Source organism: Pelophylax lessonae, assembly GCF_965119305.1.
Source record: "Pelophylax lessonae genome assembly, chromosome: 5".
In the NCBI taxonomy this organism is placed as follows: Eukaryota; Metazoa; Chordata; class Amphibia; order Anura; family Ranidae; genus Pelophylax; species Pelophylax lessonae.
This window is the reverse complement of record NC_138772.1, coordinates 339862984-339881537: the sequence shown is the minus strand read 5'-3', so window position 1 is coordinate 339881537 and position 18554 is coordinate 339862984. Positions and strand designations below refer to the sequence as shown.

Below are 18554 nucleotides of genomic sequence, written 5' to 3'. Positions count from 1 at the left end.
TTTAATATACATCTTACAGCTTACAACAAATGATTTAATAACACTTTGGAAGCATGAGGGGAAGACATTACACTAATGTAGCCATCGCTAAAGCTGGAGCCAGACAAGCTACATGCGGTACTACAGGCCATGACCTCAAAACTGGACAACACAACTTATGGATTTAATGACTAGTGTACAGGATTCAAAAGCAAAATGAACAGATCACCAAGCTGCTGTAATAAACTGATTCAAAAAAAAAATGTTCACAAAAAGATCTTCATACAGAATTGGATAGAAAATATGAAAACATCAGAAAATATTAGGCCACATTTACAAGGAAAACGGATTAGTGTAGCAAGCTGAAACTTTCAGTAGTTCAAGTCCAATAAATTATCTGAAATGGTATAAAAGGTAAGCAGTAAACAACCAGAAAAAAAAGGCCCTTTTCAGGGAAGAAGTAATGGGTTAACATCTCACAGTTGTTCTGCAGCAATGCAAATCAGGCCATGTTCAAACCAACATTAAGGCCCCTTTCACACATACGGTCCCCGTTTGTCCATTTTTCATCCACCCGTTGACGGATGAAAAACGGACATCAATGTATCTCTATGTAAAAACGGATGACAACGGATGATCATCAGTTAACATCCGTTTTCATCCGCTTCCGTCAATGTCCGTTTTTTCAAACGGATGAATGCCCTATTTTTCATCCGTCCAAAAAACGTATCGGGCGAAAAACGGATGACAACGGATGAAAAACGGACGACAACGGATGAAAAACGGACGACAACGGATGAAAAACGGATAACAACTGACGAAAAACGGATGAAAAACGGATAACTGACGAAAAACGGATGAAAAATGGATGAAAAACTGATACATTTTGACGTGAATGAACTGATGAACTGAACAGGTGGACCGTATGTGTGAAAGGGGCCTAAGGGCTCTTTCACACAGGCGGAACGTTCAGATCCACCTGTCCGTTTTTTGGCGGATCTGAATGGTCCCCCCATGCATCCCTATGGGGCATCGGATGTCAGCGGAGACATGTGGGCTGACATCCGATCCGTCAAATCTGGACGGATGGAAACCCTTTTTTCCATCTGTCCAGTGGATCAGATGAGAACGGACACAGTGCGGAGAACAGCTGTCATTCTCCTGCTCAGTGGGGGAATGGCGGATCTATCCCCCGCTGAGATAAACGGAGTCCGTCCGACGGACGGTGTGAAAGGGGCCTAAAAAGCAGACATTTGAGGCATGCTTTTAACGCTCCTCAAGCACCTGGTAAAGCAGTCTAATTCCAAAAATGGACAGAATAGCTGTTCACATTATCATAACATGAAGCATTTGCTGTACTTCAAAAATGAAGCTACGTGTTAAGTTAGGAAGAAGTTGAAGAATCTCAACTCCTTCCACTCAAGTCTAATATAATAAACCAAAAAAAAAGCTGGTGCCCGTTTGTGCCGCATTATTCCTTGTTCACAAAAAAACAGGAGTCTACAGTACTTTTTTCACTTGCGTCAAATGCTCCTGGGGCATTAAAAGAGCATTTTTAATGTGCCTTAAACGCTCGTCAAACAATGTGCATTAATGCTATTGGCGCGTATGTTCAACATCAGTATTTTGAGCAAATGTAAACAAGGCCCAAATTAAGTCATGAAAGTTTATGCCAATTTGCTGTTTATTCTTACAGGTGTCCCAACTTTTGTGAATTACTTACAAGCTCTCTGTATAACAGCAGTTTTGAAACAGAATGTGTTACTACACCCCCTTAAATAATACTTGGACAGTACTGCAATGAAGAAAGTAGTATATTTCCTTCAAAATGGCAAGAAAAAGGCATTTAACCAAAGAAGACAGACCATTATAATCAATAAAAGTGTAGGTCTTTCCTTTAGGCCCCTTTCACACACTAGGGGACCGTTCAGATCCGCCTGTCAGTTTTTTTGGCAGATATGAACGGACGCCCCATGTATCTCTATGGGGCATCGGATGTCAGCGGAGACATGTCCGCTGACATCCGATCCGTCAAAAACAGACAGATGGAAACCCTATTTTCCATCCGTCTGGCGGATCGGATGGGATGAGAACGGACAGACGGTCCGTTCCCATCCGATTCCCCCATAGAAAAGAATGGGGACCTGACAGCTGTGTCTCTGCACACAGCGGTTATTCACCTACTCAGCGGATCGGTCCCCCGCTGAGAAAAACTGAGTCCACTTGACGGACTCCGTGTGTGAAAGGGGCCTTAAAGAAATTGCAAAGAAAGCCAAGGTGTCAAAGAGTACAGTTTCTTACACTATTAAAAGGCACTTGGAAACTGACAGGAGGAGGTCTGGCAGATCCAACGTTACAAGAGAACCAAAACACAAGTGCTTTAGTATTTCCAGGCTGCCCGGTGTCACCGGTCACATGACGCAGAGCCGCAGGGGAAGTCTAAGAACACATCTACTCATATTGCCCCAAGCACATAAGCAGGGACAACAATGACTACTGTTTGCTGGAGCATGGGGGGCACAGAATAGGCACAAAAGAGCTGAAGGTTGTACACCAGAGGTATAGAGCTTGCAGTAAAAGGAAGACCCTAAACATAGTGGAAAAATCCTACGTTTCCTTCATTAGACATACACTGCTTCATTTAGTGCATAATGGGCAATGTCCACTTCTTTTCAATGGCAATATTTTACCCGCAGGCCCCAAATGGTTAATCCAAGAGGAGACACTATACTTCCTAAAACACTAACACCCCTTTCAAGGAGATATATTCACCCTTCCTTTTGCTCCTGTGCAAGAAAAATACAGAGTACTTCTGGGTACAGAGAAACTGTGACAGTGCTAATGCCAGGTGTTTTGCATGGGGGGAAATCAAAAGTCCACAGCCCTGTATAAGCTCTGACTGGAGACATTTAGAGCTTCGAAAGGGTTGCGGTTCCTAATTTTTGGCAGCTAAATGGAGTGGCGGGGGATCAAAGCAAAAAGGTATTTGCTGATGGGGAGGAGGAAATAAATGAACCTGTTGCTATGCCCTTCGGTTGTTGTAAAAATGAGTTGAAATGACTTAAAATAACAGCCAACTTTCTGATAGCTGCTTGTGATGTGTTTCGTGAAATTCTTTCAGCAGGATTATGTAGGAAAGGCAGAATTTCATTTTGCTGGGCTTGGGATATGTGTACAATGCATATTTTACAAAGTTAACTTGTGGTTAATGCAACCACACTTACAAAACACAGTTAAAACTCAAAATGGTGAACAGACCACAGGCCTGGACAGAATTCAGTCCACTCACTAGCAATAATATTCTAAACATCTGAAGAAAAATGACAACCACACTTAATTGTAACATACCTTTGGAGAATATTTATTACAAGAGACAAGAATACATAAAGAGAATTTATATGCTATTCCTTCTAAATGTTAGTTTAGGTTTTTGTGTTTTTTTTTTATCCACTTGTTACTTCCTTTTTTATACGTAATACATTGTTACAAACATCCCTGTGAGTCTTTACTATGACCAATACATTCATCTATATATTGTTTTGTAATTTTGTGTTTCAACAATAAGCTTCCCAATATAAAAAGCTGGTGAATTTTATCAGTAAATAGTAACAAATTGTGGTAACCTAGAAGTGCACTCTAAATTACGATAATGTGGTTCACAAAACGCGTACCAAAAGCCACACTTTTTTACCCCCAAGTTGTGGATACTGGAGGTAACCTTCAAATCGCCTTCCAAGGATGATTTTCAGTCTGTGTCCAGTTTAGGGGTTTCCCTTTAGGATAAGTTCCCTCTATTGCAGTTTCCCTGCGGCCACATTTGCGTGGGCACAACAGTCCTTTATCTGAATGTGCTTTTGCACCTTTAGGAAATTGCAGGGAAATGGACCGCACCTTTTTCTAAAATTGCAGCCGCAGGGAAACTATAGTGCTATGCTTTTCCCAGCATGGGAAATTGTGCTGTGGTTTCCACTGTGTGGGGGTGCCATTAAGAATTATTGGCATCCCAACAAGGCTTCTGACAGCAGTGCGTTTTTTGTGCTTTACACACAATCCTGCACCCGCAGCGAACCAAGCCCTGTACACACGATAAGAAATTTGGAAGGGAAATTTTTTCCGACGACCGATCTGCTGATTTTCGGATTGTTAGTATGGTGCTTTCGACAGCCGACTCCCACTTTTCGGCTGACAAAATCCTGATGTGCAGGCTATAAAATTTTTGTCCTCCGTCAACACACGTCCGATTTCCGTCTCATTAGTACGGATTTCGACAGGGAAAAATCTTATGAGCAAGACTAGGCATGCTCAGAGACGAAAGAACACATACAAAGCAATCCAACACATGACATCACGTCTGAAGTAGAATTCTGTCGTATGGGAAAATTCGTATGAAAATAACCTCTTCACTTTCCACATCAGACTAGCATGCCACAAAAAATGGACGACAGATCATTCGATAATCTGATCGTGTGTACGGGGCTTTACTGCCTGCCCTGGAGACACAAGGAAATTTCCCCTCAGGGCTTAGTTAGACAGCTGATAAAGGACTGTATGCCACCAGAATCAGCATTTCTGTGCGGTGGGTAGCACAAGCATTTGCTAACTGCCACTGCCATTAGGCACAGGATATAGACTTGGCATCCAGGGTTACTTATCTGTCCCTAACTGCAGGTAACTGCTAGATGTGTGGTTGCATTGGAGCAGCTGCAGAAACCATCAGCCTATCATTGATTTGTACAGGCTGCTGAATGCAAACTCCTGTGCTACCCACTGCATAGAAATGTTAATTCTTGGCGACAAATAGTCCATAATGGCCATCTGAATGAGCCCTTAGATAACTGTCCCCATTGGAAGGATTTCTCTCACCTCCTGTCCTGATGAAAATTGTAAAAAGTTTGCTGGCCCAACACTTATCTGTTCTAGTAACAGTGGTCAACTGGTCAAAGAGAGGGGGGTTAGTCTACTGAATGGACACAGGTTCTATTTAAAAAAAAAAGAATGTCCTTAAATATAATTTCAGCTATAACCAATAGTCTTGTGTATTGTCTAATCCCCCACAAAACGATTCAATGGCTTTAAACTATTTAACCATAGCATTGTTTATGGGCATTATTAGACAAACATCTGGGAGGTCAGGTTGAACCTGGATCTGAAAACTGACAAATGATGAGCAGACACATGAAATGTATTCTTTTTGTTTCCATTCTTTATTACCACTAAACAGAATAGCTACACTTGAAGTTATGTAAGCGTGTCATTGATTAACCTTGGATGCTTTTATCCTTCCTCGTCTGACCTTATGTTCCCTATCTGCACAGGATCTTCCGAGGAATGGTGCAAGGCTGACATCATGCCTCCCAGTACAGACAATACATTGCTTGATGGGTGTCTGTGACTTAGCCCCTTAGTCTCCCGAGGCCGTGCCCGTCTCCGGGTATGTGATGTCAGAGTGTACCCCGGGGATGAGCTGGGTGACGTCACGCAGCGCTCCCCGCACAGCCAATGTCTGCGGCTGCTGGAGCGGTTCGTCCAGTGGAACCTGTTGCTCTAGTCCTCGGGGTAGAGAGGCAGGATGTGATGGAGGAGGAGGGGAGAAGAAGGGGGCAAGGCCAGCAGCGAGCAGACAGCAGCCATGCTTATGGCAGCAAAATGGGAGGGAGGAAGGGAGCTGATTGATGGCCCCGGTCTGCTCAGCTCTCCATTATACCTCCGTGCGGCGCCCCCTTCCTTCCTCATCACTCCCCCCCCCCCCCCCATCTCCAAACAAACACCACCCCCCCCCTCTTCTCCCCCTCCCGTCACCATTTGGGGGAGTTGAGATGTTGCCAGGCAGAATCTCTGCGACACCATTCCTTCTAGGGTGGCACGAGTTTCACCAATACACAGAGAGGAGGGGGTGGGGGATGGTGCACACACAGGGCCATCCAGCCATGCAAGTTTCCATGTCTTTCCCCTATAATATACCTTCCCTGCAGAACACATGACACGAACAAAGACACACACTGCACTATGGAACTTCAAAGTGATCCACCATTGCCGGCGATCCCTGCAATGCGGACAACGGCTCCCCATACACATATACACAGTCCGTATTGTCATGTACTGAGAACACACCAACCGGCCTGACAAAGGAACAACTTTCCGATGGCCTGTATGTGATCACAGCTTTCTTCCTGCCAGCCTGCACACATCAAAGGCCTCGGAGACATTTAAACCTGCTGCAGGCAGGCTGCGCCGTGTGCGGAAACGGCCTTTTCTAAACATAGTCCTATACCGGATGATGACACAAAGGAAACCCTCCTCACTGCCAACACAACTTATCCCCCATCACAAGGCAGCCATTCCACATTCTTCCACGGTTGGCTTTGTGTCATCCGAGGTCAGCACAGATCTAAGCTTCCCTGGCTGCAGAGCCCCATCTCTGGATCCCGGGGGGGGGGGGGGGGGTCTCAGCATTTAAAGGTCCGCACAACAATAACACAGCACAATCCCCATCAGATGTACTTACATATTTCTTCTGGATGATATTCCTCTTGGGCCTTTCCTTACTCATTCTGATCTCCTGATCGGGTCAGCACAAGACAACAACTGACAGCGACTGACTCATGAATTAAAGCCCCGACACCAATAGGAAAAGACCAAGTAATCCCGATGCTGGTGCTGCCTGCTAATCCTCCTCCGACTTCTTGTAGCTTCTTCTCCCGTTCACCTTGAAAGCAATCCTTTGTGAGAAGAAACGCCAAGCCGGTCGCTGCATACGAAAAACTAACACTTTAATAAAATGATCATAGTGGAGACATTTGTTTTTTTTTTTTGTAATCGCCTTGAGAAGAGACGCTTAGCAAGGAAAACGCCGCCCTGTGCTTTTTGTTGTTAGTATTCACAGTCTCCAGTACAAATGGAACATGGTTTTGGCTTGTGATCAGCAGCTACATCTTGCACAGTAATGTCATCTGGGGGACTAGGGGTGTCTGTGTCTAAAAGAGGGGTGCGAGAGTGTGCATAAATAATAATAAAATAAAAAAGCAGATGTTGGAAGTCACGTTTGAGCTGCAGAACTCTAGCAGCAGTGAGCTCTGCACTGTGTCTCCTCTCTCTCTCCCCAGAAAGCTTTTTTTTTTTTTCTCTCGGCTTCCTCCAGCCAATGGCAGCAAAAGCAGGGTGGTGTCTAGTTCCCATGCAGAGAAAGAGCCAGTGACGTCACCGTGACGTCAGCGCATCACATGGCCCAGGGATGGGAGGTTCTGCTTTTGGAAGGCTTGATGCACAGAAGCTGATTAGGGGGAAAATAATGAGAGCAGGCTCAGTTTTGCATGGCAAACAAACCCTGGACCATCACAGCAATAAGCATACTGCTTCCTCACCTCTTATGCAGCAAACACAAGGCTGGCTTATTCACAAGAAAAATGATGAACATTTAAGAAAAGAAAAAAAAAAATAGATTCTGTAGGGTCAATTTACTAAGTTATAATGCATAATCTAGTTAATGCCCTCATTGCTGGAAATCTTGATTGCTATTGCAGACAAAATGTTTAGACCTCATTCACGCTGCATTGCACATATGTGCGTTGTCACACGACATGCATAGGGTAGCCTGCAATAAACACATCAAACAAGCGCTTCAAGTTTTGCTGCATTTTATTTTTTCATGCTCAAAATGCATATCTGCTTTGATGCTCATTATTAATGAATTGGCACCCAAAGCACAACACATGTTTTTTGCGTGCTTCATAAATGCAGAGAAAATCACACAATTTTGTGCACTTTCATGGGCTACTACAGTGTAAATGCAACTAACAGTATGGTGAGTGGAGACTTGTGTCATGTGTTTAGTCAATGAAATATAACATCTGATTGGTTGATTTCAGCCATAACTCTGTATTTATTTTGATTACATGTATTTATATAGCACTGACAAATTTCACATCAGTCCCTGTTCTAAGGGAGCTTACAATGTAAGGTCCGTATCATCCATGCATACTCACACAAATTAGGGCCAACTTGAAAAGGAGCTAATCATCCTACCAGCATGCCTTAGGGCCCTTATACACGGGCTTTCCGATCCGGTCCACCTGTCAGTTTTTCAGGCAAACCGGATCAGATGCTCCATGCAGCCCTATGGGGCAGCGGATGTCAGCGGACACGCTGCTATCCGATCCGATCCGATCTTGTCCGTGAAATCCGGACAACCCTATTTTCTATCCGTCTGGAGGATCAGATCGGATGAAAACGGACAGGCGGTCCATTAAACCGATCTCCCATAGAGGAGAGCGGGGCTCTGACAGCTCCGTTTCTGCACACAGTGTGGAGACGGAGCTGTCATCCGCCTGCTCAGCGGGGATTGGTGGATCAATCCCTGCTGAGCAAAATGGGAGTCCGCCGGGCGCACACCGCACGTGTGAAAGGGGCCTTAGGAGTGTGGGAGGAAATGGAGTACCCAGGGAAAACACCCACAAGAACAGGAAAAAATATGAAAACTCCACACAACAGATAGTGTCCTGACAGGGATTAGAACCAGGGACCCCAGTGCTGCAAGAGAGAAGTGAAAACTAACCACTAAGGCTGGGTTCACTCACTGGTGCGAGCTGGATGCAGGTTTTCCCACATCCAATTTGCATGACAGGGGAGTGTGCCCGGTTCTCAATGGAGCCGATTCACACATCTCCGTGGCAGTTGCGGTGCGCATTTCACAGGGGTCCTGTGCATCTTTTGGCGCTTTTCCACTGCATGGAACCGAACGGTTCGGCTCGCTTTTGTGCTTTTCCACTGCTGGTACCGCATGGTACGGTGTAGGAACGGTTCGGTATGGTACGGCGGCGCTTTTCCACTGCATGGAACCGAACGGTACGGCTCTCAAAAACAGTACCACCTCGATTGTGGTTCCAAGAGGTACCATACCCGGTACCATATCCCACAATCCTTTGCATGCAGTCACTACTAGCCACTGATTGGTCAGAGAATCCCACCCACCCCGTTGTTATCCCACCCACTTAACTTTAGTACTACTTTAGTGGAAAAGCAAACCATACCGTACCGTACCGAACCGTTCCAACACCGTACCAAGCGGTACCAGCAGTGGAAAAGCAAACCGGGCCAAGCAGGGCCGAGTAGAGCCGACCGGTACTTGCAGTGGAAAAGGGCCATTTGGCTCAGTTTTTTAAGCAAAAATCCGGGCCTGATTCCGGGAACAGGGAAGCACCTGAACCCTGCTGTGAGCCGCATCTCTTCTAACTAAAGCCCCGTACACACGTACCGAATGTCGGCCGAACGATCGGCCGTCTTTTGTCCGGTGCTGTCCTGTCGGTTGAAAAGTGCTAAAGACTGCACACGAATTTTGTCGCCAACAACAGCCGACCGCAGAAGTGATGCCATGTGATGGTTAACTTTCCGTGTGTTTTTTCTTCTCTGAGCATGCCCAGTCTTGCCCATCTGCTGTTAGTCGGCCGAATTCTGTACTGACTGGCGAACAATCGGCCGTTCTGGTGACGGCCAACAAAAATTTTATAGCCTGCACACCCGATTCTGTTCAGCCGAAAAGTCGCAGTTGGTTGTAGGAAGCATCATACTAACAAGCCGACAATCGGCCGATCGTTCGGCGGCCGAACATTTACGGCCGACAATAGCTACGTGTGTACGGGCCTTTAGAGCTCTTAATTGAGAGAAGTACAAATTATAGAGGGATATGCTTTGTTCATAATTCATGTCTGAGGTTTACAACCAATTTAAAGTATGATTTTACAAGTTTGCCACATTTAATATTCCAAAGCTGGGAAATCGAATAATAAACTTTTTAGGGGGTTTGCTTACACTAATTACAAGGCTGCTGGTGTGCGCTGAGAGGAAACTGTGCCAATGAACCTATCCTAGTGCATCACACTAATTACATTTTTTTTTGCTGTTGTTAGAACTTTATTGAAATGTCACAAGTACCTTTTTAGTAATGTTCTGTTCACACAGCGACATTGCAATGCAGTAGTTTGTGTCACAAACCACTGTATTGCATGCAATACTACTACTGCCCTCCAGGGAACAAAGTTTTTTGCCTCGTCTTTCATTGCGACTGCACTAGCAAAGCTGCCCAGTACACCTGGTATGACCAAGCCCTAAATGGTGTGCATTATTTCATTTGTTCCTTTAGGTCCTATTTACACTCATCTGTTTCCCTGCACTAAGACTGCCTGAAGACAGGCCTTTGCATTTCATACATGCCTGTTACTGCAATGCAAGGTAAAAATATATACACATGTTCATACATACATTCACTCTGAACAATTTTTTGTTAATGTATGTATTGAGTGTTGAATTAAGGCAGTCTATTCATTTGTAATGAGCTTTTGGGATGCCATTTAGAACAAATGACAACATACTGTACACATATTGTGGTATCTTGCACTGCCACTCATTCTGAATTGCATCCCAACACACATATACAGCAAACTCAAACATATGCATTTTAGGTAGAAATACCCATTCATTTTTTTCCTATGTGGCTGGTTAACATCCATGCTCTCCAACTTAGGGTGTTTAAGTTTATTAGAAAATTAAATTTACAGGCTGGGGCCTGTTTTTGTTTCATAGAGAAAAAAAAATATGGTTTTCTCTGGCCTTGCATTGATTGCAGAGGACTTATTGCCATCAGAGACAAAAATTGATATCCCCTACCTCTCATTTCTTCAAAAAATTCTGGGGTGCTCACATTTTTTTTCAATTTGGATCTCAGAGGGACATACAATCTAATTAGGATCTGAAAAGACGTTGAATGGAACACGGCCTTCAATGCCAAGGGTGGGTATTATGATGTGCCTTTTTGATGCCTTTCAGATTATGCAATTCCCTGGCAGTCTTCCAAATTTTCATCAACACGGTCTTCTGCGACCTCTTTTTACTTATCATTTGGTACAAATATAAAGATATTCTTTTCTACCTCCAAGACCTGTGCATTCATTGTCTTTATGTGACAATGGTTCTGCAGCAGCTTCAAGACAACAATCTCTATTTAAAGTAGGAAAAATGCTATTTCGATAAAACTCAGGTACCACTCCTTAGCCATGTTGTCACAGTCTTTTCATGAACCCAGCCAAACTACAGGTTTTATCCAAATGGACCCAGCCTTCAGGACTAAAAGCAACTCAACACTTTTAAAAATTATAATTGCTTTTTGGGGTGGTTCATCAATTACTATGGCCAGTTTATTCCTGACTACTCTACTTTAGAGGCCCCATTATGTCTTTTAGTCGAAAGGGTGCTATTGCAAAGAAATGCCCCCTGAAGCGGTCAATGCCTTTCACAAACCCAAAGCTGGTTTCTTTCCACTTCTATGCATTAATGTTTTAATGTCACCAAAGCCTTCTTTTTAAAGTTGATGCTTCGTCTGTTGGAGTGGGAGTCCCAACCCTGCTCATTTTTCTCTAAAAAGTTTTCAAATACTGAAAAAAACGATACGATCAGGGACTGAGAGATCCTGGCTAATGAACTTGCCCTGCAAGAATGGTGACATCTATTGTAAGGTTACCCACATCATTATATATACAGATCACAAAGCCCTTTGCAATCAGTTCAGCAATTAAAGCTCTGACAAGCTGGAAGGACACTCTTCAATGCTAGATTTAATTTTGATATTATCCATTGGACAGGATACAAAAACACGTGCTGATACTCTGTTAAGGTCCTTTGATAACTGCTGATGAGAATCACCTCAACCTAGGACCTATTATCTTCCCAACCAGATTCAGGGCACTACTCATCTCCAGCATTCTTGCATCCCCCTCAGGGAATATATTTGTGATACCTAATCTTCCTCCTAAACTTGGGCACATGATTCTAAACTTTCCAGACACTCTGGTGTACAAAATACTTATGGTTTCATTCAACTATTAGTGTTAGGGCTCTTTCACACGGGCGTTCCTTTTTTTTTTGCCCGATCAGGTCCTTTTTTTTTTTTTTTTGCAACGGACACGGATGACACTTGTGTCATCCGGTCCGTATGTCCGTTTTTCATTCCATCCGTTTGCGGATGAAAAACTGACATAATGCATGTCTATGTAAATACGGATGTCTGCGGATGACACCACTGACATCCGTTTTTGCTTCCGTTACGTTTTTTGAAAGGAAGAAAAAATAGGGTTCTCCTCCGTTCAAAAAAACTGAACTGAACTGAAATGAACTGACAAAAAACGGATGTCAGAGGATGATCATCCGATGACATCCGTATTTACATAGAGATACATTATGGGCTCTTTCACACGGGCAGTCCGATCAGATCCGCCTGTCAGTTTTTTAGGCGGATCTGATCGGATCCTCCATGCAGCTCTATGGGGCAGCGGGTGTCAGCGGAGGTCACCTCCGCTGACACCCGCTGCCATCCGCATCCGATCCTGTGCTGAAATCTGGACGGATGGAAACCCTATTTTTCCATCCGTTCAGTAATCGGATCAGATCGGATGAGAGCGGACAAGCGGTCCGCTCTCCTCCGATCCCCCATAGAGGGCAGCGGGTGCTGAGACACCTCCCTCTCCGCTCTGCAAGCGGAGACGGAGCTGTCATCCACCGGCTCAGCAGGGAACGCGGATCGATCCCCGCTGAGCAACACGGATCCGCCTGCGGAGGCGGACCGTGTGAAAGAAGCCTATGTCCGTTTTTCATCCGCAAACGGATGGGATGAAAAACGGACATACGGAACGCCTGTGTGAAAGAGCCTCTTTATAAGGATGTATTTAGATTGTAAGCTCCTTGAGGGCAGGGACTGATGTTAATGTACAATGTATATGTAAAGCGCTGTGTAAATTGACAGCGCTATATAAGTACCTGAAATAAATAATAAATAAGGATGTCAGACTATATTTAACTGTGTGCTGTTCCAATCCAAGAGAACCCCTTTCTCTGTGTGTCCCAGATGAACCTTGGCACTGTATTTCCATGGATTTTCTCTTGTCTCCCTCCTTCAGGAGGCACCAGCACCATGTATGTAATGGTGCACAGATTTTCCAAAATGCATCACCTAGCTCCTCTCCCAGGACTGCTAGCTGCTCTCACCCCATCGTCAATCTTCATCAAGGAAGTCTTCCACCTTTCTATGGAATGCCCTCTCACATCATTTCTGACAGGGAGTCCAATTAACAGCATGGTTTAAACAGTCCTTTGGAAACACAATGGACTATTTTCTGCTTTTCATTCTCAGTCCAACAGTCAATCAAAACATATCCAGGGGGAGGTTTACTTGATTGATTGGAAAGGCTATGGTCTGCAGGAAAGATGTCAGATACCTGTTTCTTCGTTAAAATATCTTTCCGTGTATTGAACTTGGCTGCCTGTTGGGATTCACTTGTATGCAGCCTGCGCAGAACTTTGGCATGGGTTCTGGTTTTCCATTGTCTCTGCAATGTTCCAGATTACTCCAGTAATGTCCATAGTCCTGCTGCATGGCTCAGTCCAAGTTCATCCAGTACTTACCTATGCTGGGATCCTCATTGAAGCGTATAACTGTACACTTCTGTTCAATCTTCCAACTTGCCCTGCAGTCTTAACTTCTCCTCAGCAGGGTTCCCATTTAAATCACGGCCATTGCAGATTAGTCTTCACATATTAGAGCAGGGTAAACCCGTGAATCACAACCTGGACTCAGCATGGAGCTAAGCACAAACCACAGTGAGGAATCCCTGTTGGAACACTATCTAGCCCTTGGACTCTGCACCCTGGGAAATCCCATATCACCTGCTCACACGTGGAATTTCTCTCATTCACCTTGTGATAGCTGTAAATTGTCAAACAGCACCTAGCCACACCTAGTCCTGACCACTGCTTTCTGGACTGTCAGCACTGCCTCCGTTGCTGAAACCCACCCACTGTGAATTGCAGTATCTGGGAGGACACAAATGATGGAGCATTTGGCTCAGTCATGCAAATTAAAGGATAATTTTTGTTTACGCTATGAGGCTTGTGTATTACATACTAACAAGTTGTGGTACTAGACTGTTATACAGGAGTATTTAGTTATACATTAAGGCTAGTGCCAAGGCACTTTTGCATATCAGGAAGTACACTGTTATTTTTCATCAGGAATTCAAGACAAAGGCCTCATGCACACTGGAAGTTATCAAAACCTCAGCAGAAAGCTGTAGCTGTAGAAGTTTTTCAGCTTTTTTGCAGCAGCGTTTTTCAGCATTTCTTTTCAGCCGTAGCGTTTTTTAGCTTTTTTTTTTTAGCAAAACTATATTTCCACAATAGCTTATAGCTCAAAAACGTTGAGAATAGCCATGTTATTCAGAATTTTTTTGGTGTTTTTCAGCGTTTTTACAGCTAAAAAAACGCCTCTTAAAACCCACTAGTTCTGGGGTTTTTTTACAGCCAGAAAACAGCCCTGCTGATAACAGCCTACGTGCGCATGGTCACATAGGATAACATGCCGGGGAGTTTACTGGCTGTAGAAAAAAATGTCTGCGGCCAAAAACAGCAGCTGTAAAAATGTCCAGTGTGCAGGAGGCCAAAAGATTGATTTTCCAAAATACTACCAATTATTAAATATTTATCTAGATACAGTATTACATTGTTTCTACTGCTGCCACATAGAAAACAGTATAGTCTGTATCTTTTCAGTTGGATATTGTAAACATATAAAGACATTTTGCAATCATAATGGAACAATATAAGTAATGAAATATATTCAGAACATTATATTTCTTGGCTTAGAATATTATCTTAAAGGATACAATACATGCATCTATATTTCACGTAAACTGACACTGTTGCTTTACACAAAATGAAAGTATCTCTTTAAAGAGGCCCCCCACCTACTCTTACTTGCCTTGCCTTGCCCTGCTTATTCTGTATATAAACTCAACTGTATCTAAGGGGGAAATTCCACTCACATTGGGATATTTTGTCTAATTTCCTGTTGCATCTATAGGACAGAAAAGGACCTTTCCTTAATGGTACACAGAAAGAAAGAAAAAAAAAACCTGCCAGGGGTGTAACCCTTTCCCTACTCTATTTAAAACAAGACAAACATTTCCACTATATGCCTATGCATGGGAGTTATGTTATGCTGGTTCATCCAATCAAGAAAGATGAAGACATCGATCTCAGTGGAAGACAGAAACAGATGTCAATGGCAACAACGTAGCTCACAAACGTGATATTGCTAGTAAACAATGCAAAAAAAAACATATGTATGGAACTTACTATTAGTAACTTTGGAGGGAGCTCAATCTTTGCATATTGAAAAGACTGCTCTTGGGGATCCCTCACCTTTGACCTCCGTGAAATGATAGCAGGTCTTGGTGTTCCTAGTAAAGAAGTAGCCAAATACAGAAATTCAGGAAAACAAATTTCAGCGCACTCACAGCATCACTCTTAATTTTTTTATTTTAAGTCAAATTCCAAAGGCAATTAAAACACAAATAAAACACGTCCAGCCAACAAATGTTTCTCATACAAGTGGTACACTTTCCCAATTCAAAGCCAAGGATTTTTACACCAGAGTTAAAAAAAATTAACATTTCTTCAATGTCCTTTTTTCCTAAGTTCTGCAACACAGGAATGAGCCCCATAAAAAAGATTGGGGTTTAATTTATACATGACATTTACCTAAAACATGCTGAGACAGTTAGGATATCTGGCTGTATGAAGGGATTCCTCCTAAATTTTTCAGATGAGAAAGAGGAACACCATAAATACAGTGTTTACTAGACAAATGACACACCTTCACTAGGCTACCCATAAATAATTGGTTAAAGGATATGTGGTCCTTTGCCGACCTAAACTAACACACTCTCCCCCTCCCCAGAGGTATAGTTGCCTGAAGCCAATGGCCATGGCCTCTGGTGATTGTTCATAACCATGGCTCTGCCTGGGCATCACAGCTCCATATAGAACTGAAATATTTAGACAAGTCTAGGAAAATTGCACTTGTGGAGCAGAATGTAAACAACCACTGGAGGCCACGGCCACTGGATCTTGGTAAATAGTTGTGGGGGGGAGGTGGGTTTGTTTAGGCCAGAACAAAGGGGCAGAAAGGATAAGTCCATCTTGTCTTAAAGTACACTTATCCTGTAAAGAACTCTCACCAACATTTCTAAACTTTTATTTAATCCCCAGTGCATTTAGCATTTGGTCCTGTTTGGATCCAACTATCACATACCTGGTGACAACTGGAATGTTGTGGAGGCCTTTCTTGCACCTCCTGTCCAACACTCCTGAAGGTGGAGACAGAGTGTGAGGGCATGGAGTGGCACGAGTGCCAGAGTAGCTGGTGGTGAAGTCCACACTTAGGTGGATGAAGCTGGGGGCTGCAGTCCTAGGAACAGGGCTACTGAAGTAGCTTGACACCAGAGCAGGAGATGGTAGCAGAGTCGCTATGCAGGCAACGACCAGCGGCAGCCGGGTAACAGGAGACCGAGTCAGCAGGGCAGCGCAGTACAGAATCTGTAGGCAAAGACAAGTCTAGTAAACAGGCCGAGGTCAAAGAGATCATGTGAAAAAGGTTAATGCAGGAGCAAAGGCAGAGTCCAGGAGGAAGACGGGTCATATACAGGTAAGCAGCTTCAAAGGATCAGGTCACAGGAATACAGGTACAAGCCGAAAACTATTCAGCAACTGATCATGGTGACAGGCCAGTTTAAATAGGCAGCTGGGCGTCAACTATGCATGCTAATTCGCATGTGCATGGATGCGAGCACGTTGAATAGGAATAGTACATCTTTGCCTAGAAGTATTAGCACGTAAACAATATGCACGCGCATGAATATTAGCATGAACTCGCACTGGTTTTCTGGTGCTGGGACTCTGGCTTACCTTACATTGCCGCCCCCCCCCCCCAACAGGCAGCCTCCGGATGCCCATCTGGGTCATCTTCTCAGGGGGAGTTTGGAAAAAATTTCTTACCAATCTTGGAGCATAAACATTGCCTTCCGATTCCTAAGAATTTTCTTCTGGACCATAACCCTTCCGCTTAATTAAATGCTGAATGAAACCTCTCCTCTTTCTGCAGTCCACAATGGCCCCAATTTCATATTCTTCCTCATCATTAACTATGGTTGGTGTTGGAGGACTCGGGCTATGGCCAGGAATCTTATCTGTAACAGCAAGTTTTTAATAGAGACACATGAAAAACTGGATGGATTTTAAACACTTCAGCTCCGGAAGGTTTTACCCCTTTATTGACCAGGCCATTTTTTGTGATTCGGCACTGCGTTACTTTAACGAAAAATTGCACGGTCGTGCAATGCTGTACCCAAATACAATTCGTGTAGTTTTTTCCCCACAAATAGAGCTTTATTTTGGTGGTATTTGATCACCACTGCGGTTTTTAGATTTTGCGCTATAAACAAAAAAAGAGGGACAATTTTGAAAAAAAAAACACAATATTTTTTACTTTCTGCTATATAACATTTCCAACAAAAAAAAAAATCTATTTTTTTTTTTATCCTTTTAGGCCAATTTGTATTCTGCTACATATTTTTGGTAAAAAAAATCCCAAAAAGCATATTTTATTTTGGTTTGCACAAAAGCTATAGCGTTTACTACAAACAACGGGATAGATTTTTGGACTTTTTAGAGGGACTGCGACATTGCGGCGGACAGATTGGACCTTTAACTGACATTTTTGACACTTTTTGGGGACTAGTGACATTAATACAGTAATCAGTGCTAAATATTAAGCACTGTTACTGTATAAATTACACTGACTGGGAAGGGGTTAACACTGGGGGTGATCAAAGGGGTTAATGTATAACTAATAATGCTTACTGACTGTGGGGGGCTCTGTTGACAGGCACAGAGAGTGATCTCTCCCTGCCTGTTTGACAGAAGTCTCGCCTGCTTTGTTTCCATAAGCAGGGCGGGTATTCTGTCAGTTTCTGTGACAATCGCTGGAGGTCGGCACTCCTCCCGCTGCCTGACTCCCCCTGTATCTAATCACAGCGGGAGCACAGTCTCGTCGGCGCGTGCCGTATGCACATAATCATATAGATCTACAGAATTATGCGCAGCCAAGCCGCCCTGCCGCAGTAAATCTGCATGGGGCGGTCGGCAAGTGGTTAAACCTGGTAGCGAAAGTTTATAAGCTGTCAGATTCTTCTTTTTTTACAGGAAATGGGCCAATGTACTTGAGACTAAGTTTCTTAGAAGGACAAGCCAGTTTCAAATTGATGGTTGATAGCCAAACCTTTTTCCCAGGTTGGAGATCTAGGTCACCCCTTCTTTTATCGAATAATTTTTTACTGTCATGTTGGGCCCTAGCGTTACTTTCCTGTAGAATTTTGTTGTTGGCTTGCAGAAACTCCAGTCTCTCCTGAACTGCCAGTACAGGTGCATCTGAGATTATATCAGTTAAGAAAGATGGATTAAACCCAAAATTTGAAAACATTTGGTTTAACTTGTAGCAGAATTAACAGAGTTATCAGAGTAAATGTAAAGCAAACTCGGCTAGAGCAAGGAGGGAAGCCCAGTTGTGTAAAAGAAGAGCAGCATCGAAGATATTGTTCTAAGGTCTGGTTTGTGCGTTCCGTCTGGTCGCTCGTTTAGGGATGGTATGCCGATGAGAACCAAGTCTCGATTTTAAGTGACTTACAAAGTTCTTTCCA

The 18554-nt window shown here is 43.6% G+C and overlaps 1 protein-coding gene across 1 annotated transcript in view; it reads right to left on the bottom strand.

Moving 5' to 3' along the window:
* JARID2 (jumonji and AT-rich interaction domain containing 2) overlaps positions 1-7080 on the bottom strand; it is a 351911-nt gene extending 344831 nt beyond the window's left edge. The window contains exon 1 of the mRNA XM_082258420.1: positions 6485-7080. Within this exon, the coding sequence (XP_082114546.1) occupies positions 6485-6529 (45 nt within the window). The 5' untranslated portion in view covers positions 6530-7080. The remainder of the gene's footprint in view (positions 1-6484) is intronic.
* Between the last annotated feature and the right edge of the window lie 11474 nt (positions 7081-18554).